A 22,653-nucleotide genomic window follows, 5' to 3' on the forward strand; every position below is an offset into this window, starting at 1 on the left:
CATCATTCTCTTCTTATTGAAAGCATTGCACGTGTGACCTTTCATCATTTCATCGCCCCCCTTTTTTTCCAAACAAAAAAGAAAGAATAGAATCTGTCTCTTGGATTATTTATTATTTTTCTCGTTTTGCTTTGTCACTCAGTAAAATCAAAGTGTATGATGAGTTATCCTCCAACAAAAATGACGATGAGGAGGGATAGTTGGCAGAGAAGGATGCTGTTTGGTGTGTCTTCCTCCTTCTCTGAGCCCTCCAGGCTCTTCACCATCATAGGAAGAGACAATGATGAACTCAAGACGCCTATTTATAGCCTGCGATGGCCAACACTAGCCCCCTGTCTCTGCTCTGTGGACATCCGCCTTGCATGGTTGTAGAGTATGCGTGCATGTGATTGCCCTCATGACAAAGAACGACACAAGTGGGAGAGAGAGGTCGACTCAGAGACACTGAGCTGAATAATCCCCTAGAAAAGGATAAGACTGGAGGCAAAACAAGAAAAGAGGCAGGAACGAATGTGGGCTTTGGTCCATCAATCAATGAAGAATGCCGGATGATCAGTCGAGTTTTATGGAGTAACTTAGCTCCTTTTTTTTTTTTTTGCAACAATTGTCCTAAATTTACGCCAGAAGTTCTCTACGAATGAGTCTGCTTTTGGAAGCACTTTTTACTAAAACGTTGCCAAGTCACCAGGTGAGGATGAGGAGCTGGAAGAGGTGAGATGACTTCACATGTAGGGAACGTGAATGGGTTGTAGTGTGATCAACACATGCTTAATGTTCTGCTGCAGCTATTGTGCTTTCTTTGTTAAAAATGTCATTGTCAAATTCTTCAAAATGGAGATGTTGCATCAGATTTAGCAGAATGTTTTGGAGAATTTTTTAAGTTAGCAGCATTAAGTGGGAAATGTGGCTCTTTAAAGTCAAAATCAGTTTCCTCAAATTTATTCTTCACTTTTTCTGTTGGAATAGTACAGAATAGACAGGCATACTCATTTAACATATATCTTGCTTTCCAAACTTAAATAGAAGTTCAGCTCACATTCTATTTCTGTTCCCTGGCATTTTGAGTCTTTCCTCAGAAAAGTCAGGTACCATGGAAAAAAGTGTTATATCTTTAGTTCTAACAATCTGTAAAATATGACTCATTTAGTCATAGATGATATTTGGATTGAACATAATTAAGGAACCAAGATGGTTGTTTTCATTGTATGGATGTTTGCAGAGAATGACCCTGTCTGTCTGTCTGCTTCAGATAGTTTAACGTTTACGGCTCTGTTTGACTCCTCCTCCTCTGCTGGCCAGTGGACCAAGAATGCAGTTACATAAATTAGTCAGTAGAGGTCAGATGTGGCCTAAGATTAGATTTTATTGGTGCTGAGACACACCCTATATACTGACTCCTCCAGCTCTCTCTATTTTGGTGTGTGTCACTTGTGCTGTTGATGCAAAAGACGACAGGGGTTATTAACCAAAACAAAACACCCGAGCATCGGAGCATGAAAAACAGTTAGTATGCAGAGAGAACAGTGACGTATCAGAGATTTCTTATCACTTCACTTGTTCAGTTCGTACCTCCCTTCAGACCTGCTGATTACTTATCTGAGCCCCTTTAATTATGCAGTGATTTAGCTGTGGCCTGTGCATTAGCTCTAATGATAAGGGAAAGAATTTGAATTCCAAGGTCAAATAGAAACAATGTTAAGGGTGTGCAGATAATTTTCATGTTTCTGAATATCCTTTGCACTTTTTTTCTGTAATCCTCTCTATGTCCTCTCAGAAGTAAAGTGATTATTTTCAAATTGCGACAGACTCCACAGACTTTAGTCATCCTGCAAAGAGATTTAGCCAAAAGCACAAATTTCTCGATTGAGCTTAAACTAAATCATGTCACACCAACAAACCACCCGTTGGCTTATCTTCACACCACTGTATGTCATTTTGTTGCTCCTGGCACACAATAAATTTGTTCCAGCACATGTCCCTGCTTTAAACTCTCTCCTAAGTTGAGTCATTTTATAATATTTACCCACAACACTCACATAGGGAGATTCTCTTAGTCACAGATTGTAATCCTTACTTTGAAGATCTAACGAAAAAGAGTGTGAATTCAACACATCATAGTTCCTGTCAGTCTTTTATTCCTGAACTGACACCTCTGAATCTGTTCCCATTTGGCCCAGATTCTCACTGAGGTTCGCGGTGAGGCAGCCTGTACCCTGTAGGCAGCCGGCTACAAACATGCAGTGACAATTCAAATTAATCCAGTTCACTGGCTCTGGCAGTGACTCAGGATGGAAAAGATGCATACGCAGCCCGCAATGCTTTGGTGACCGTTTTAAAGAGGCAGGGATTAAAAAAAAGGGGAAAAACGTATAAAAAAAACCCCCCGCAGAGGACAGTTTGAGTATTCCATCAGGTATACGGCCCAATTTTAGCTCAGCACTTTTGTTCTAAAGGAAGTAGACTGGAACGATGCCAGGTCCATTTAAAAGGCAGAGAGCGCGCCTTGTGGCTAAAGTGGTCTGATGCACATGCAGCAACTGCAGCATGGGATCTGTCTAGAGTATTGTTATGCAAGCAGGAAGAGAGCAGCCCCACTTTGATCTAGACATCGGACAGAAGCTGAGATGCTCTGGAGTTGGAAGCTGCTGTTTGGTGTGTCACCATCAGAGAGACGTTTTTTTTCAGAAGGACAGAGAGGTGGAGACTTGACTGCAATGCTCATTACTCAAACGATTTTACCTGCATGCACACTTGACTCCATCACACCAAGTTTTGTCAGCATCATTGCAGGTGAGTGTGAATGTCTAAGTGAATTCTAAGAAATAACAGTTTATTAGTTAATTATTAGATCTAGCTACTGTAAATGCATTACAGGTTAATATGAATTTTAATTGAGTGGATTTCTGTGATGAAAAACAGCTAAATGACTCTGAAGCTTGTTTCACACATGCACACCTTTTTTGTAACTGATGACAAGGAAACATGTTGGCTTTAATGTGTGAATTACACCATGAGGGTTTTTCCCTGACACTTTCTTACAAAGGTGTCAAAAGACTGAACCATGCATCACTTCTAACAATTCAAATGTCTACTGCAAACATCAAAGGACAGATGCAGTCAAGTAGGAGGCTTAAAGTTAACACATGGCCAATAAGACAGATTGCATAATTACACAAATTGCCTTGTTCAACCTTGTGTCTTGTCCACAGTAGTAGGCTGCAAAATCTTATTGTCTTAGCTTGCTCAACATCAATTTTTGAACAAGGTGCACTGAAAAAAATAAAGTCAAACTGTTATGTAGTTTTATAAAACTATCATAGAAATAATTAAAAAACATAGTTAATGCTAAGAAATAAAAACACTGACAACTGAGCAAATTTTACCTCATATAAAAGTGACATTTTTAGCTGCTTTTGTCACGGTGAAACAGTGGAAAGGTAAAACTCCTGGAAGTAACCTCAGGCAGGACCAGGCTCAGAGTGTGATTCAACCTGCTGGGGACAAGACATGGACAAGATGTAAAGCTGACTCTTTGTTCTACGCAGAACATCTATAGTCCTTCCTGGGATCTGGTATCAGGTGTTCAGTAATTTCCGAAAAGGCTTGCTGACTCACACTATATGCTGGTTTAAGGATCTAATGCACTAGTTCTGTTTTCTGTGTCTTCTTAGAAAGATTTGGCTATTATTTAAGCATTTTAATGAAAATTTTTACTTTATAGTGTTGTTTTAGCATTTCATTACTTATTGTCATTATGTCTACTTAAGAAACTATTTCTATTGAAAATGCTCCAGAAGTCAACTCTAAACAACTAAGATGTCAACAGAAAAGAAAATTAGCAAAAGGAGAATAAAATCAGCAAATTTCCGAGCTTATTTAGATCACCGACGATTAAACTATGCTGGACAAATATTTGTAACAATTTTATCAACCTTTGAGTGGGGTACAGATGGGGTAAAGAAATGAACAAATTAATTTGACAAAGTGTCACGTAAAAGGAAATTTTTTTTACCAGTTTTATCACATAGATACTACAAATAAAAGTATAAAAGACAGTTTTAGCTTTTGTTTTCAATAATTCTGAGTAATTTCCTGCCTGATCATTGTGCAGGTTGATACAACTCCCTAGACAATATGCTAACATTTAGATGAACCATTTGCCACATTCACTATCTTAATTTTCGTATAGGTTATGTTGCTAAGGCCGATGTGAATGTTATTTGCTTTACAGTCATTTTTTTAACATGTAGGCTAACAATATGTGCACATTTGTTAAAAAATCAAAACAATCTCTGACATTTTATAAGGCTAAGTAAACAGAATCTTTATCAACCACTCCCATGTCAATCTGATCTTTATCATTTCTTTCAATGCACCAAAAACATATTGAATAACCAGAAATGGCTAAAGCAGCCACTAATGTACATAATATGAACCATAAAGTAATTCAATTCAATGCTGGCATTCCATCCACAACCAAGAAGAAATACCACTAATGTTGGGTGATGTCAGTGCCAATAAAACAGATCCATCATGTGTGCAACTTGCTCCATTTTGGAACTTAACTTTCAATTGCCATTCTGAATTATAGGTATGAGAACACATAAATAGTTCTCTGTGGTCTATCAGCATGTACAGTGAAAGAGTTGGTGGTTAAAGCAAAATGTGCTGCTTCAGGCACAATTTTGTCTTGTCTATTCTGTTCCAGACAAATTTAGACCCACAGGATTTGCAGACACTTTGCATCCTTACATCATTCACTCAGACACAGCAATATAGACTTGGAGAAAATCCACGTCTGATTTCAAATTTCTTCTGAAGGTAATTTTCATAATCATTAAACGACTAGTATGTGCAGAGATGTTACGAAGCTGCCTTTAAAATGCCGTAGGTTCTCATACTCAAAGGGCAAATTTTGCTTCTTGTAAATGCCACGTCTGTTTGTGTCCTGAATCCAACTGTGTGTATGTGGCTTGTCTTGTTTGGAAAATCTAATCCACAGACACGCTCCACTGGTGGACATGTTCCCCCTTGACAAACCAAAAATGACATGCGTTCCAACCACAGAAAGGCTGATACATATTTTATATGAAACTATTACATAACAAAAAAAGATGAAGTTTAGGATGACAGACAACAGAAGTAGAAGGGAGTGAGGTAAAAATCCATGTCCTTATTGTAAAGGACATGGATTCATCTTTGAATCTAAAGGTTGCTAGAGGCAAATCCGTCATATAAGGCCTGCTGTGGCTAAATGTCAGGGGTAAACCTTTCTGCTTCACTTCTGGGTTTTTGAAAGTAATACCTTATTGAAAATACAAAATTATTATTATTGGAGGTTAAGCACTCAAAAATATTAGTCCATATTGACATAATGGCATTATAGTTTTGCTGAAGATTTGACAGCTGTAAATCCATGACCCACATCTCCCATTCCACAACTACTGAATGAGGTCTGATGTTCTATCTTCAGAGCTTTGTGACACTGAGGGATGGATATGTGTTGTAGCCATTTATGTTGAATTTTTGTAAATCGTAAGTTCTATCAATTTAGTTTTTCTTTTTAATTTTTATATGTGGAATAGTAGAGTACTTTGGTAACTTTTAGACCAAACGTTAGGTGTGATTTTTGTTTGGCAAATATCCGGTCTGATGACGGGAGGTTTTTGTAAAATGGCTTTTTTGACCACTTTTTGAACTTGAAACATCAGATTAAGTTAACTTTCATTTTCAACTAAGTTATAAGAAGTTTTTTAGTAATTGTTTTGTCTATATTTTTACAAGAAATAAAGTTTTCTTTTTTTTTTCAAACAATCAAGCTGGAAGTGCGTGAAGAACCAGACCACAGGTTGCCACCTACAGCCTTTATTGGAAAAGTTTGGTTTTGGAACCTAGAAGGTCACCACAGACAGACACAGGTGACAAGACACCTGTGTGACAAGTGTCATACAGGTCCCCTAATTCTTAATAAGACAGGATGATGCTGTCTTTATGTTGTTTATGCCAAATTCTGACAATCTAAGTGTTGCAACTGAAAACTCTTTCAAACAGCAACTATTTTCCTTCTTTTTGTCCAAGTTTAATGAGCCCAGGCATTTTGTAGCCTTCATTTTCTATTTGTAGCTGGCAGGGTTGTGGTCAGAGTAAACATCTGGAGCTGTAAACCATCTGCTTCAAAATGGGCAACAGTTGGGATGCATTTAGAGATGGTATTCCAGATAACTTTGTTATGGCAAATCGCTATTTGAGCTACTGTTGCCTTTGTATCATTTTGATCCTGTCTGTCCTATCTCCTCCTAACCTTGAGGAGGAGGAGACAAGGCATTTTCATCCTCCCAACTGTCACTCCCTAGATACGTTTTCTGTAAACCGAAGAAATGATTGTGTGTGAAAATCACATTAGATCAGTTGTTTCACAACCATCCTTTTTTTCATTTGGAGAGAAACCTTTGAACACCAGTAAAATGGCTGTCATACATCTGGATGTCATTTGATTGGTTTGTTCTATATTGATGTCAACAAGAAACTGAACAGGCATATCTAATATTGTGACTTTTGAGTCTTTCACAAAAAATCCTTTGTTACATAGTTGTGTTTCTGATGTTAGAGTTTATGTTTTCCTGATGCTAATTCAGAGATTTACCAGAAGGGAGTGAAATACCCGGTACAGAATGTACTAGGCAAAGAAACAACCGATTCATTGCAGATGTGGTAATTAGAAAACTAGAATCTGGTGTGAGTAAACAGCAACAATCAAGACTTGTATTTGGAACAAAATTGGTAAGTAGAAAGACAATCAGAGGAAACCAATTAAAATAAAACTAAACTGGTCTTCAATAAATGTAATAAAAGTGCCAAATTGACAATGTCTGACAAAAATGTGAACATGTTGGTGCATATCAAGGCACATGTTGCAATTTCAGTGCCTCACTAGACTGCTGACATTTTAATGGAGAGGTGAAACAAAGCTAAACCAGACATTGATCAAAACTCATAAAAGATATTGATCTTTTGAAAACAATAAATTAGACAAAGCATGACGAGACAAACCCCATGCTTAACTTGGGAACATTTAGCTCAACATCTGAAAGTAAAGTTTGTCTATCTTGTAGAAGAGCAACACCTTTTCATCTATGCAACACTGTTAGTTCTTGAGAATAGATATAGGCTACCAACTTGTACGATAGATTAAAAAAAATCAGAATACATCTTTCTGCAATGATGTTACATTGCATTTTTGTTATGACATAATAAATAAGCAAATTAACACCTTACCATTACAATTATGTAACCCACGTGACCGCCACGCCCCAACCACCTTCCCTTTAAGCCGTCCCTTTAACAGCTGGGACCCTCATGTGTATTTCCGGGTTTCCACTGTGCTGCTGCTCACTGTTAGTTGTGGCGTTGGTTGTTAATAAAACAATCTCAAATCTCCAACTCGACTCATCGCTGAACGAATTCATCTCTAAAACTCGAGGATCTGCGGTTGGGCTTTGTTGATGCCTGGTTTACCTTCTGATGAGAACAAGTAACATCCACTTCCTCAGACAATCCGTTACTCGACGGTCAGGTTTTTTTTTTCTCCCCCTTCATCGACTCGCTTGCTGACGGAGGATGGCGAGCTACCCACACACCACCTGGTGGTAGGAAAAAGAAAGACACTCTCCACACAGGAAAACCAAACAACACTTTCCATACAGGAAACAAAATAAACTCTAAGGGAGTATCTAAAGGAAAAGAACAATTCTCCCGTTGCTCTTGGACTTTTGAACTACATTTGGTTTTGAAGTATTATTGATTATTTCATTTTTGGTTTGTTCTTTTTCCCCCGTCCTTGTTTCTTTTGAACAATTTCTCTTTGTTTAGTTTTTGCTGTTAGTATTATTATTATTATTATTGTCATTATTATTATCATTACTATTTCCACTGCAATAAATGGCAATATAAACAAAGCTCTTTGCATCAGTTGCATCAATTATCCACCCAATCATGACTCCATGCCGTACCTATTTCTGATTTTATAGAGTGGTTAACACTAAGCCCTGCAGTCAGACCTGCTCAGTTGAGAAAGGCGCTACATGTGGCGAGCTAGCCAGGAGTCTTGTAATGGGTGAATAATTGAACAATTCCACAGTGCCTTTAATTTGAATGTATTAGTAACAAAAGAAAAAAAAAGAAAAAAAATGGATGTTGTTACTCAGTTGGGTTGTAATACTCAGACCTGCTCAGTTGAGAAAGGCGCTACAATTAGGTTTTAGCATTAACACTTAATCGCAATAGGTGAATTAAACTTTAAAATGTTCCTCTTTCCTACAGTGAAACATTTTATTATGGAATACCTAAATGTTAGAATTTCACAGGTTGTTTTAAGCTCCAGCATTCCTTTTAGAGCACAAGTCATTGTAAAGGTTATTTTAATCAAGGTCAGTAAGTCCATCTTATACTGACGCTAAAAACTTTGTTGTGCTCTCATGAATTATTTAACCTAGCCTGAAAACAAAAGAAAAGATGGACCCTTAAAGATAAGCATGCAATTTCAAGTGGTTCATAAAGTTGGATCTAAAATCCCTAAAGCAAACTACAGCCTGATGCTGCGGCTATGCTGCTCTTATGCAACTGACACAGTTTTCTGAGGTGAAATCAAGCCTGTCCAGAAATAACCAGCATTTACATATTCCAGCAGAGTGATGTCTAAAAGTTGGGATAATTTTTCCTGCTAGATCTTTGGAATTGAGTATTTTAAAACCTATGTACATAATGTGCATTGCATCTAAACTGGAGTTGCAGAGACCTCATTTCTGCAAGACCTAAAACAGAATAAGCGATTCCATTCATGCATAAACAACATCGCCTTTATCCAAGAAGTCTAACAGCAAAGACTGAAGTGGTGCACCAATTGAATTTGTATGTAAATATATACATGGCTCCCAGGGATACAAAATATGCCAATATAAACCAGCAGGAGGTTCAGAACTCAGTTACCTCCAGCCAGAAATGTTTGGACCTGTTGACTTGAGCAATACTTTATTTGTCAAATAAAGACAAATACAAATAACTTCAAAGTGCATTTTTCTATGTTAAAGTTATAAGAGCAATTAATGTGTCCCTATTCATGCAAATTATTGGCTACATGTAGAAAACGGTAACACTTTATTTGACGGGTTGTGAATAAGTCTGTCATGACATCGACATAAACATGACATAACACCTGTCATGAACATGAGTACGTCTTCATGAATATTTATGACTGTTGTCATAAAGTGTCATTTGGTAAATCATGACACTTTTAAGACAAAGTTTACATTATTCAAAATGTCTTTGTTATGACAACTTGACATTAACCAAGAAATCATGATCTGACATAAATTTGTTATAAAAGTATTACTGATTAAACTTTAAAAGATTATGCAGCTTTATGTTATTAAAGCTAAAGTTTAATCAGTGAAGATTTACTCATGTTCATGACAGATGTTATGTCATGTTTATGTCATGACAGTCTTATTCACAACCCGTCAAATAAAGTGTTACCTAGAAATCTAATGAACATTTTAGTGATAAATATCAGATATACTGTGAATTTTGCTCCATTTAGAATAAAGCTTATTTTAGCCTAGTTTCCCCTAAGGAGTTTGCAAAGTGCTAACATGACTCACAATTTTAAGAATTTTATGGCATTGCTTAATGGTATTAATCAATCAATTAAAGTGACTTATAGTAAATCCCTTTAATCAGTCATTAGAATAATCCACTCTAATCTTGGATGCCAGAAAAATACCAAAATAAAAAAACCTGCAGTGTTAATTATTCATGTTGTTATTTTAATCTTTAACTATAAAGGAAGAAGACATTGTTTAACAGTGCACATCTCTGCAGTTGTAAACAGATACACACAATTTGGATAAGTGCCTTAGCAGAGTGCTGTAATTTTATTAGCATGTATGATGGACTAAAAGAGAGGGAGAAGGACTATTATTGACATCAGAGCCACAATGTGACTGGGAAAATCTGACTAAAATCTATACTTGTCAGGCTACAAACAAGCTGCAAAACACTGAGGACAAGGTAGAAATGTAGAAGGCTTATTTTTACCACTGAAATGTAACAGCTTTATAAAATGTTTAAACTGTTCTTTTTTTAAAACAATTAATAATAAATGCAAAGAAGTTGAGAAACATGCATGTTTCAAAGCAAAACAGAGAACAAGTTAAGAGATGTCACCCAGTTGAAATTATTTTATTTTATTTTTATTTTTTTTGCAAAATAAAAAGAGCCATGTCTTCCTTCGTTGTTCTTATGTCCTCCTAAATATGTGTGCTGTTAATCAGTCTGGTGTCCCATCAGTCCATGACTTTCCCTACAGAATTTCTCTATGACAAAGCTGGGGCATAAGGTAATTGGGAAAAGGAAGAATCTAGGACTTAGTGCTATACATAAAAAATATCAAAACTCTTCTAAGACTAGATAGCAGCATATTCAGCTAAGTTATCTTTTGGTTATGGGCTACATTTTTATGCCTGCAAAAATTAGACTTTGCCAATCAATAAACTGCAGTATATCTCACAGTAAGCTGACAGTATGCAAAAGGTGAAACCTCATAGTATTTGGACCCTGGTTAGAAAATGAATAAAGGATTTTATTTTATGCTTTAAAATAGTTGGTTACCATATTTTTAGGACTATAAGCCGCTACTTTTTCCCCACACTTTGAACCATGCGGCTTATAGCCCAATGCGGCTTTTCTGTGGATTTTTCTTCAACCGCCAGGGGGCTCGTTAGCAGGAAGTGAATCATTGGAAGTCAAAATTGGAAATCAAAGAAGAAAGTGCTGATTTTCATTTAGAACAGGCACATGCTAGCAGCAGGCATGACGGAAAAATGTTTTCAAACTCATACCCTCTCGTCATGGAAACCACACGAAGAAGTTCATATGCGTCCTTTATAACAGATTTGATCAACCGAGAGCGGCAGAGATACCAGCGGATTATAGCCCAGTGCGGCTTATATAAGTACGTTTCCAGTTCTTTTAAAAAAACTTTGTGGGTGCAGCTTATAGTGAGGTGCGCTCTACAGTTTAAACTGTGTGATTGTGAGCGTGAGTGGGAATGAAAATAGCAACAGGTATTTTGTTCCATATAACACAGTAGGAGTGTAACAGGTAAACCTTTTATGGATGCAAACTCAACCAAAAACCCACCTGTTTAGGATTGTATTTGAAACGTAATCAATTACAAATTTATTGATGGAACCTGACTTAATGTCGTTTTGATTGTTGATTCTATGTTGCATTGTGTTTTTGTGTTTGATATGATGTAAAGCACTTTGAAATGCCTTGCTGCTGAAATGTGCTATACAAATAAAATTTGATTTGATTTTGATTTAGTCCGGAAAATACGGTAGATGATACACTCCTAATTAAAGTCATATGAGCAGGGATGAAATTGGTGCTGCAATATTGCAATAATATTGCAATATTACTGATGCTCTCTGCAGCCCAACACCCAGAAGAGAAAGAAGGGTTAAGGAACAACAAAAGACCTTTAACTGCTATGCCTCAATTTGACCATTGGAAGAGCAACCAATTATGGGACAGTGAAAGGTGGAAGAAAATATTCTGGATATTTGTCATGGCTTCCATCACTACTGGCATGACAATGAGTTCCACTTCTCATCTGTAATATTCATTACAGAGGAGAAGGAAATGTTACGATCTGGAGAGATTTTTTTAACTTTGGAACAATTGAGCTTGCAATTGTGCAGGGGCTTGAAACCTGTGAGCCTGTGAAGATGTTTCAGATATTGCATGATCTATGTGGTGATCAATGAGTCTCTCAGCAGAACAGTACAGCAGAACCTAATTTCACTCTTTCTATCCGTCTTTCATGTTTCACTCATCCTAATCATATCAACATGCTTTTGAGGTTAGCTTGCAAGGGAAGTTGTCAAACACAAATGTCAGTTAAAACATTGAATGCCTTTCATGAAGCAATCTTCACCAAATAAAGCAACATTTGGTGAAGCAAAAGCCTACTGAATGATCAGTTTATATCAGCAAGTGAATTTGTAATGTTTTGTTTACATTGTTGGATTTCCTGCTGCCCAGAGTTCTCGGAGATTTTGCCGCGGTAAGAATATTTTTGTGGCAACACGCTACTAGTTCTTAGAAGTATCTTCGGTTGAACCCCCAGGGCTTGGATTATATGGTTGGTGAAAACAGAGCAGCTCGGGCTCCTCTTTGCATTGACTCCATGCTCTCACTGTATGTAAAAGAAAAAAAGGAGATCAAAGTGACACTCAAGCTGTGACAGAAACATGAGCACCAAGGGGGAAACTATGCATGATGTCACCAGACAGACTGAAATATGAGTCATGATAATCTGTCTGGTCATAATGGATGAAATGTGTGAATGGCTGCAGGAAGAAAAGGGGAAAAACTGGATGAAACATTAGAAGCATCACTCACTTGTTGTCTCCTAACATCGATCCACCCCCACCCTCTCTAAAGCTCCATGTGGGTCTAAATTGTGTTATTGTAAGCTGTATCCCACTGTGAAGTGTGGGTTGGCTGGTATAGGAAAGTTGGCTCCACTGCAACATACAGTTGCCTCTTCTTTGTTTCTGCATGGAATACTGACTGATGTTGGACCATTATTAAATCAGGTAGGATAGTAAAAGTAACTTAGATGTTTTTGCTTACGTTTGCAGCATAAGAAAACATCCAAATTCAAATTATTCTGCAAAGTTAGCAAATTAGATGTCAGTTTTTAACTATTTTTAAGTGTCTAAAGTAAGGCTACTGATCAGGGGAAGTAAACTGATTACTTTTGCTTGTAGCTATTAAATTGGGTTGAGTTGAAAGTTGAATTTTCCTCATTTGCAGGAGAGATATTTCAGAACTGTGCATAACAGAATGAAAAGAAAGAATGCAAAACTAACTCTTGAAAAAAAGGCTAAAATTCCAAATTTATTCAAAAGGTTTTAACAGCAAATCTAGACAACATACATTTTGTGGATAAAATAAAAAAAGGAGAAAGCATGAAAGTGTTGCCTCCTGGCAGCAATTTAAAGCACAGAATGCTTTCTTCCGTCTAGAGGGAAATGCAATGCTATTATATTGTGTAACTAATTGAAGTTAGCACGACAACAGTTAGCAAAACACATTGCACCCAATTGGAACTACTTGGTAGTCTCCTCTAGTGGGATGTTATTGGCATCAGCTGGAATTTTTCCACATGAATTAAAAGCTGCAAAAAATATTTATCAGGGAAAAATAATTTGAAAATTCACTAACTCAGATTTTGATAGCTATGTTTTACTTATAAGTTAAGTCCACCCAGGGGAAATCACTGTATAGTAATTCTAATTATTTATTTCTGATTTAAATGAAAAAGAAAAATGATTAAACAGAAAAATGATTATTTGCTTCTCCTAAAGACAAACTCAAGTATTTATACAAATCTGTGTGGGTTTGCTATAATGACTGTAGTGCAGTAATTATGACTGGGAGTCAGACATCCATTTATGCTTTACAGTTTGTCAAAGACAGCGAGCTTTCACTTAGGATTTATGCTGCACTAAATGCAGTGAAACAGCTGCACATTCCAGGATGTCTGCTTCACAGAGACATTGTTGAACCACATGACCAACTGAGTGAATGCAAGCATAAGTGAATAAAAGAAAAGAGAGCAGACAAAGGTAAAAGGAATATCATATCATGTACAAGAGGCTTAAATGTCTGGATTCCAGACTAGCCACCAGTTTAAGTTCCTCAACTCAGAAACCTCAGTCATATGATGTTTATATAATCTTCACTTGCCTATCCTTGGAGTTGTTCTAAGGAAACAAACTATTATGTCATTTACATGAGGGTTAAATAAACCCCTTCTGAGGACAACTAGTTTCATTTATTTTAGTCTTAAAATAAAAGGTTGCCAGCAAAAATCCAAACATAAATCAATCAAAGCTCTGTTATTTATCTAAAAAGACACCATATGTTTTAACAGCTTTACCTAATGTATTCTTGGTTCAACGTTCACGTCTCCAGTGGGAAACATGCTGTGAAGACTGGTGGCAGACTGACACCACTTGGCATGTTCTGCAGGGGGGAAATGCTCCTTTCAGGCCATGCCAACTCTGTTTGGACCAGAGGCAGTGCCTCTCCAATACAGAGAAAATAGTGAGGGTGTTAATGGTTTCTTAGCTCCATACCCCTTCATCATCCATCCATCCATTTTCTTACACCCTTGTTCCTTCGCGAGGTCAGGAGGGGTGCTGGTGCCTATCTCCAGCGAACGTTTTGGGCGAGAGGCGGGGTACACCCTGGACAGGTGCCAGCCCCTTTGTCATTCAGTCATTAAATACACAATCTGAAAAGCCCTTAAGAGCAAATTATTACAAAGAGTTCAGGTTACAGATAGCATGTTTTCACACCCAAAGTGGGTGAAAGGTTTTACCAATTTTTCTTGGTAAAATTGTAAAAATTGTTACATTTTCAGCTGGTGCGGTTCACTTTCATACTGCACTGTGTCAAACAAGCCAAACTCTTTGAAGAAACCTGTTCATCACATTACCAAAATGTAAATAAAAATGGAGTGGCAGGAGATTTCAGCAGTTGCAGGATTTATTTGATTTTTTTTGTTGTTGTAGAAAGATCACAAGATATTTCTCTTACTAGACTCTAGTGTTTGTTTCAGTTGCATCCACATATGCATTTAAATGCTCTTGAGTTCACTTGAACTGAACCAACTCAGGTTTTTAGGTGGGACAGAATTAATTTTTTTGGTCCATATCAGAGTTAGATTGCACATTATACTTCCCAAAATAAAACAGATTTCTAGGCCAAGGAGCTAGAGTTCAATTAAAGCAAACTAAACAGGACTGGTGTGAATACACCCTAAACAATATTCAACAGTTGGCTTTGTCTTTAACAGGAATTTATATTAAACACATAAAAACCAAGTACCAACACCTATTTAGGAAATTGCAAGCAGATTTATTAATTGTACATTTGTACAGTTGATTTAAAAATATTAGTAGTAAGATTGCTTCTGTAGAAAAGAAAATGTCTTTTTTTTTTCATCAAGAGTCTACCAAGTCTACCAGAAAAGTAAATTCAGCATGAAATTTTAAAGATGTATTTTAAGCAGGGCAATGTGTTTTCTTACCCTACAACTGACTGCATTGGACTAGAGCTTACTGCAGATGGCACACTACCTAGCTCAAAAAACTCAGCAATAATAAAACAACTGCTTAGATGGTTGACACATAACAAAAACTAATCAACAAGTCTTCATTAGTTAGTTACTTTCAAAGTAATGGTTTAAAACTGCTGCTTTAAAGTAGTACTTTCTAACTTCGTGCAAGGGCTAGCTGTGCTATGATGCTAATGCTAGCTCAAATGTGGTTAGCATAATCATGTGGAGATTTGGCTTCAACTGTTTTCATTTATGTTTTCCTTTCCTACTTCGCTCCAAATTATATTACATGCGAGAAGGATATTACAAAGAAATATATATAAAATACAATACTTGTTTTACTGCAATTTGCTTAATCATAAAGTTTATGTTTTTTAAAGCTGTTATAGCCTTTAACTGCCTCAAGATGGGACTACAACCATAGCTTTCCACTTTAGTTGTAATGTTTGACAACACCATGGAGAATGAAGCATGGTGAGATATTCCAAAAATGTTAGGCAGCAAATTCCACTTGCTTGTTTTAATGCTATAAGAAATGATTGTTGTTTTTCCTTAAGTAATCACAATAGTTATCAGATTGACCTTTACAGTTTCCTGATGCACTTTGTGTTGTTTGTTCCTGTCCATATTCAATTTCAATTCTTCTTTTTTTAGATTTCTCTTCTGTGATACAGTGACTCCCACTAACCATGAACAATGGAGCCAACATCAAAGTTTTATCCCAAAGCCAAAGTGATGCAAGCGTCAGTTCAAGTCTCCGTTTACCTCAGACCATGATGCCTCTGCCAAAGATGGATTCCAAACAGTACAGCAGCCTCCCCCTTCCCACAGTGCAGTATCAGCTCGCCTCCAGACGACAACTTGCATATCCTTCATCATCTGTTTCCTCAGATCCTGCAGACTTGGTGAGAGGTAAAGTTTTAAAAGCTAACCTAATGCAGCAAAAGATTGGCATGTATTCTAACAGAGGCCCAGTCGGTACAGAGCGAAGCAACGGAACATGTTCGGCATACAGCAGCCCTCAGATTGCAAAACGAGACATTCCACGTTCCAAAGACACATTGGATCTGCGAAACAGTGTATTGACACACAAGACTTTGAGAGACCTACAGCTAAGGAGAAACACCAATAAGAACTGGACTTTTGGAAAGAGTCGTCTAAGGAGTCTAGACAACGCGCAAGAGGGGGACACCTTACCGAAGCACTCAGCTAACTTTTATCCAGACCGAGAACGAGGAAGTTTCCTTTACACCAAAGGGACAAATGGGAATGAAAGATCACGTCCTTCTTCTGCTGGACTGGAGCACTTCCAAAGAGAAGTGAGGAACATCTCAAACCAGGACCTGGGAGGTTTTGTGGGAGATTTTCGTGGTAATAAACCAAAAGATTCTTACCAGAAGTTTAACATGAAACGAAGAGGGAGCGAGCCAGGAAAAATCAACATGGCTGCTGTTGCTCCATTTAGGTTCAGGTGAGGGCAGTATTTCACCTTTTTAAAATTAGAACGATGAGCTCATATATTAATTTTTGATTGAAATTTGATTTTAGCTCTTCCTTAGTCTTTGAATAAAGAATGCTATATATAGACTTATTTTATAATATGTTGTTTGAACTGTTCTTGTGTTTGGCTACAGGTCTCAGGTCAGTGAGGATACAGATGCTACACTTGATGACCTGAGTGACTGCTCCTCTGATTCCATGGAGGTCTGCTGTGATGATTTAGGTGAGTCTGCTGCCTTTGGCAATTCATATTTGGGAATATTTGGCTCACTCAAGGTTATGAGGCAGAGGCAGTCTATTATAAGAATCTGTGTGGTTTCAGAAAATTTCACAGGTTTTCTCTTCCTCTCTTCTATTGAAAGGTAAAATGAACCCCTTGAAAAAGGAATACTCTTCCCCACAAATTCAAGTGATGTGTCTTTTAGGCCCCTCAGTATTAATATTACATATTGTTCTGTTATTGCAATTTTTCACTCAATTCAAAAATAGCAAGGGGAATTTTGAATATATTCAATGAAGAGTACAGTAAGTGTTGTAAATCTGCAAATGTGAAATATCTGTGTTTTTAAAATAAAGTAGTCACACTTCTGGAACTTCATTGGGGAAGTTTTTCTTGAATACAGACAAAGGAGGAGAAATAAAATAGGATGATCCTGGAAGAAAACAAAAGAGACAACAAAAACCTTCATTGGTGGTTAAATTCACCTCTCAAAATGGTGAATTTTGAGAAAAGGAAAATTAAAATGAATCTAAAGGAAAATTAACCTAAACATACAGCCAGAGTTTCAACTGAGTGGTTTAGATCAAAGCCCATTTAAGTCAGAATTGCCCATTCAATAAAAATATATATGGCAGGACTTAAAAATGGCTATTACTGATGTTCTTCTTCCAGTCAGAGTATGCTCGAATTTTATTGCAAAGAAGAAAATCCCAGTCTATATACCTGCAAGGCAAGGAAGGACTTACTCCAAATTCATACAGCTGTAACTGCAGTGAAATGGGGTTCTACACGCATTGAGGTTGTGTGATAAAATATGAAAATCTTCAAGGGGTATTGATACCCAAGAACAAACACTTGAAAAATCTTCTTATCTCAAGGTACTTTCCCCATTCCTCTACTAATCCCAAAGAGGTTTATTAGACTAAGAAAACAAATTTTACACACTTCACCGAGGTCAGCCAGTTGGTTATGCAGAACACAGTTTTTCCATTTGTGTTTTATTGCATCCTGTAACACCCAAACTTTACAAGGCTCACTGCTGACTGTTCAGCATGGCTGTTTTTCTCTCAATGTCTGCCTTCGACACACAGCCATAGCTTCAAGCAGGATGTGCTGTCTGTTTTGTGCATCAGGGTTTCCTTAAATACTCCACTTCTTCATGTACTTAAAAATAAAAGGGAAGAAGGAAAAAAAGATAGTACTGGTAAATGGCAGATTTCTCAGAACCACAAGGCACTCTTAATGCAATATTTTCTTTTTGTCTTTTATATTGTTTGTTATTTTTTTTTGGCAGGGCTGAGAAAAACATAAAAGCTAAATATTTGGTGTGACCTGAACCTTGTTGTAATGTTACACTCCACACAATTTATAAATCCAATTACAAATTCAGTTTGTATTTGTCTTGGCCAATACTTGCTAATGTTGTTAAATGAATTCAAATCACAATTAGCCGAAGGACCTGAGACAATCCAATCAATTAAGTTTAATTAGAAAGAGAGATTACTGATCTACTGTAAATAAAGGAAATTGATTTAATTAAATATATATATATATATATATATATATATATATATATATATATGTGTGTGTGTGTGTGTGTGTAAATTTTAAGAGCAACAAGTGTATACAGGGGTACTGTAGTTCTTGCCCAATTTAAAATAAAATGTTGCAGTATTAAAGCAGTGTGATATGCAAAGGTCTTATTGCAACAATAAAATATTTCATAAACAGCAATAAAACTTAGAACTTGGTCAAAAACAAGCTCTAAAGAAGTTGTTATTGCCCTGAAACACAGTCTAAATAAATTAAACATAAAAGGAATTTTAATGAATTCCAGACAAGACTGCAGTGTTTCTGGCTATAGCTTGTGTGTTGGTTTTTAGTGTGCGTAATCCATGGAGGAGAGGTCAGAAATGATGATCCTCTCTACCATTTTGATGACTCCCTGCAGTAATTTTCTCCCACCCTGGGTCCTATTGCTCCCACCCCCCATATATTTCCACCATAAAGGATGCTCTAAAATATGTCTTCTGCAGATTTGGATGATCTCTCGTATGGTTGTAAAATGATTTTAATGTACCAAAAAGCACTCTATAAGTTCATCAGTGTTTAAAAGTTATGCACCCCGTGGTACAAGGGCGTAGGTTTGGTCTAAGTTTTGGTGGGACCTTACAACTTACTGACCAACGCCCCCCCGATAAACGTTTGTAGATGGTTAACAGAAATGTTCGCTTTATAACGTGTTGGAAAGTGCAAGAACTCTTTAAAGAGACAGAGGCCCAATTTCAAAGCATTAAGTTGCGAAATCAAATTTCCTTTAAGTCATGTCTGATTTGTACAGCATTTTTATTACAACTGAAAGTGACATAATTACTTTATTGTTCTGTAAAATTATACAATGTTGCTGGAAAAAATACATCAAGATTTCCCTTTTAGAACTGTGAATGGCATGTATTATTACAATAAACTATGTTTTTTAATTATATAATTACATAATTAGCTGCGCAAATGGTGCTTTTAATCAATGTCACAATTAACAGCATGTCTGAGGTAATTGGGAATACGTTGAAATCAAAATATTTTAACAACATGTCTGGTATAATATTTGTGCCTGATGACCTCACCTCTTTGCACTGAGGCGCATGAAAGCGTCTAACGGACATCCTAATTATCTTAGTGACTGAAGGCCGAGACTCTCCCACCAGTCTCCTCTGGGAGAAACCAGACAAACAAATGAGCTGTCTTTCAAAGAGAATGGACAGCTTTAGGGCTGAGACTGACTATTTTGATGGGCAGATCGGATTTCATGTCTGGGACTAACAGCCTTTTTTTCACAGTTGAGTGGTGAGATGTTTCTTGGTTAACCATCAATCTGGTGCCAACTGCGAAGTGGTTGAAAGGTAAAATATGGACTTTTTATCCATTGTTCTGAAAGGAAAGCAAAAAGCACTCAGGCATAATCTCTTTGAAATGAATTATTGATGGTAGGAAGGCTCAGTTGTTGCAGTCAAATTAATCACTCTTTAACTAGTTTGAATTAACTTTGCTGTCATTTCCTGTGAATTTACTTTTACATGGTGAATAAAGAAAATGTTGATCGAAGCAAAATAGATAAATGAGAAACTCCTAATCCCTCTGGTTGCATTCCAGTCAGCTCACTACTTTCACTGGAGATTGTTGTTGAGGTTACTGCACCACATGAACTGTCATGTGACCTTTGAAAACTCTTCATGTGCCTTTAGCATTTAGTTTTTCATGAGAAGACTTAATAGTTTTTTGTTTTTTTTAATAGATAAATGCTTGAAACATAGACAGTGAGAAGTTATCACACAACTGTTAGAAAACTTGATTCTTCAAAAATGCAACTTCTCAGGAAAGAAAAGTATATATTGCTTCTAAATAAATAAATTCACATTGTTTGGTTAAAGTTACATATCTTATACAAGAAAACATCTGAATACATTTGTTAATGGATTTGAAGAGTGATGCTAATGATATTTATAATAATTTTTTTCTTAAAATTTTACATTCTTCTAAATTTTTAATTTTAACTTTCTGATTTAACAATTAGTTATTTATAGTAGCTATAGTTGCCATAATGTTAATTTCAAGTTGTTACATCACAACCTGAGCCAGTGGATTGACCACAAGGAAGTATTTTCCTTAAATAAAACACTTTTTTAAGCAAATAAATAGCCCTCAAATTATACAGAATAATCAAAAATACCATGCAGATTTCTGAAGACCAAGTATAAAGGAACCAAAGAAACTGAAAATTTTGTAATGAGCTAGACTTATTTGGAAAATTTTCAAAAATGTTAGTTTCCTCCAGAAAAGTATAAAAAAAAACTGCCAAAGAATTTTGTCAGTGATGGTTACAATTTGATTAAGCCCAGATTGTGACTGCAATAAGTCAACTAATGAACCTGAAGCTTTTTTCTATAGAATGGTCTTCTTCCTTAGACTTCTACACTGCTATAGCTAAGAAAGAGTACATATACTTTTTTTTTTTTTCTTTTTGGTTTTCCCCCTTAGAGCACACGTGGAGGTCTCCCCAATGTTACTCATTTCATTGCATCATAGCAGCTGACAAGCACAAAACTGATCGCATCTGCTGACCAGGGAAATGCTCAGGAGACAGCTGTGTGACTGTGTGTGTGGACACGCACTGATGTTCCACAGTCACATGGATGGCCAGCTGGAGAATGTAAATCAAATATAATTTTGGAAGAAATGAAAGATTCTACTCCACCCTTCCCTCCTGAGGCTTGGCTGCGATTCACTTTGACTGAATGAGCAAAGCGTTTTAACACATGATTCATGTTAGACCCTCAAAATTAAAACTACTAACCAAGAGTGTGTAACCATTTCACTGAGTGAGAATGAGGGAATAATGTTAGTGGAATTTTTAAATGTTTGTTTTTGCACTTGCATTTTGCTTTCACCTGACCTGTTTTCACGTATAGAAATTAGAGTGTGTCTTACCTATCATAAAATTAATTGTGTGTGCATATTCTGATTGCAATTGTTACAACTGATGTTTAAAAATTGAATGGTTTAATTGTGGTCTTCATAACATTTTATTATTTCATTTATTTAAAGTAAACAACAGAAATTGGACTTACCAAATAAAACTAGATGATTTTATTTGGTTTCGTATGCACAAAGTATACAAACATTAAATGTAAATATATAAACTAATTTAAACAAACAACTATTTGACTTCTATCATTAATAAAAAGGCAGCATATCTTTATTCAGTCTGATGTAAACTTTATGTGCAACACTTGCAGGAATTAGTTCTGCTGCAATGTATTTGCTAATTCCCACCCTGAAACAAATCAGCTATTCATCACAGGAATTAATATAAGGTCATCATTGGTGTTCTTCAGTCAGCTGAAGAGCAAACTCGTGATGTCGAGGAACAAGTCTTGTCATTGTTTCCTATGACTAATTCCCAGATTAGAAAATTAGCGGAGCTTAAATCACACCAGGTGTCTTAAAACCCAAATAAAGAGGGCAGTAGAGTGTGGTGAAACCTTTTGTGAGAGTTGGAAAGTCTCCTCTGAACATGGCAGCTAGCACTAATGAAATCACCTAGATTTGTAACATGTAGCATGGTCTCCTCGTTGCATACAAATCATTACTGAACATGTTCTAGCATGATCGAAGGCTAAAAATGTGGGTTGTGTCATAGTAGCCTGTGGAAAAGGTAAATGTGTCTTTGAGCACTGAAGTCTGGCGCAGATGACATGCAGGCTGCAAGAGAGGGCGGTTTCCATGGAGCAGTCTTCCATTCGAATGCCGCAGAGCCCCCTGAATCTTCCTGTGCCCTTTGGGACACTGTGTGGAATATCTTTGGCAGAAAACAATTCCCTGCCTTAATACTTTAACTGTATTTTTAATTTACCCATGCTATTTTATTGTGCAAATTTAAATGCATTCAAAAGTGACTTAGAAGATTTTTCCAAAGTGCGGTTTTGGGCACTTCACTTGCTTATGCTGGCACATCTTGTCATTCACTCTCTTATTTGGCAAGCTGCAGGTTTTTTTGCATACATAATCTTTCATTGCCTGTGTTTATATAGAAAACAGCTGGAAGGCAGTGTAGAACTGATCAGCAAATGATTTGTAGGGCTGGAATTTTGGAATAGATATCATAAGGAAGCTCAGACAGGATCAAGAGATAATCTGGTTGCTCCAGTTGTTACACTGTGTTGAATTATGACGGTGATTATAA

General features: G+C 36.7%; 1 protein-coding gene across 1 annotated transcript; it reads left to right on the forward strand.

Annotated features, from left to right (window-relative positions):
* The first annotated feature begins 717 nt into the window (after positions 1-717).
* On the forward strand, positions 718-21,912 carry LOC114134918 (uncharacterized). The gene is made up of 4 exons (XM_028001789.1): positions 718-2,790; positions 15,848-16,664; positions 16,828-16,916; positions 20,949-21,912. Exons 2-4 carry the CDS (start codon positions 15,883-15,885, stop codon positions 21,029-21,031), a joined length of 954 nt encoding a protein of 317 aa, XP_027857590.1. The 5' UTR covers positions 718-2,790; positions 15,848-15,882; the 3' UTR covers positions 21,032-21,912.
* Positions 21,913-22,653: the final 741 nt, after the last annotated feature.

Source organism: Xiphophorus couchianus, chromosome 20 (genome assembly GCF_001444195.1).
Source record: "Xiphophorus couchianus chromosome 20, X_couchianus-1.0, whole genome shotgun sequence".
Taxonomy (NCBI): Eukaryota; Metazoa; Chordata; class Actinopteri; order Cyprinodontiformes; family Poeciliidae; genus Xiphophorus; species Xiphophorus couchianus.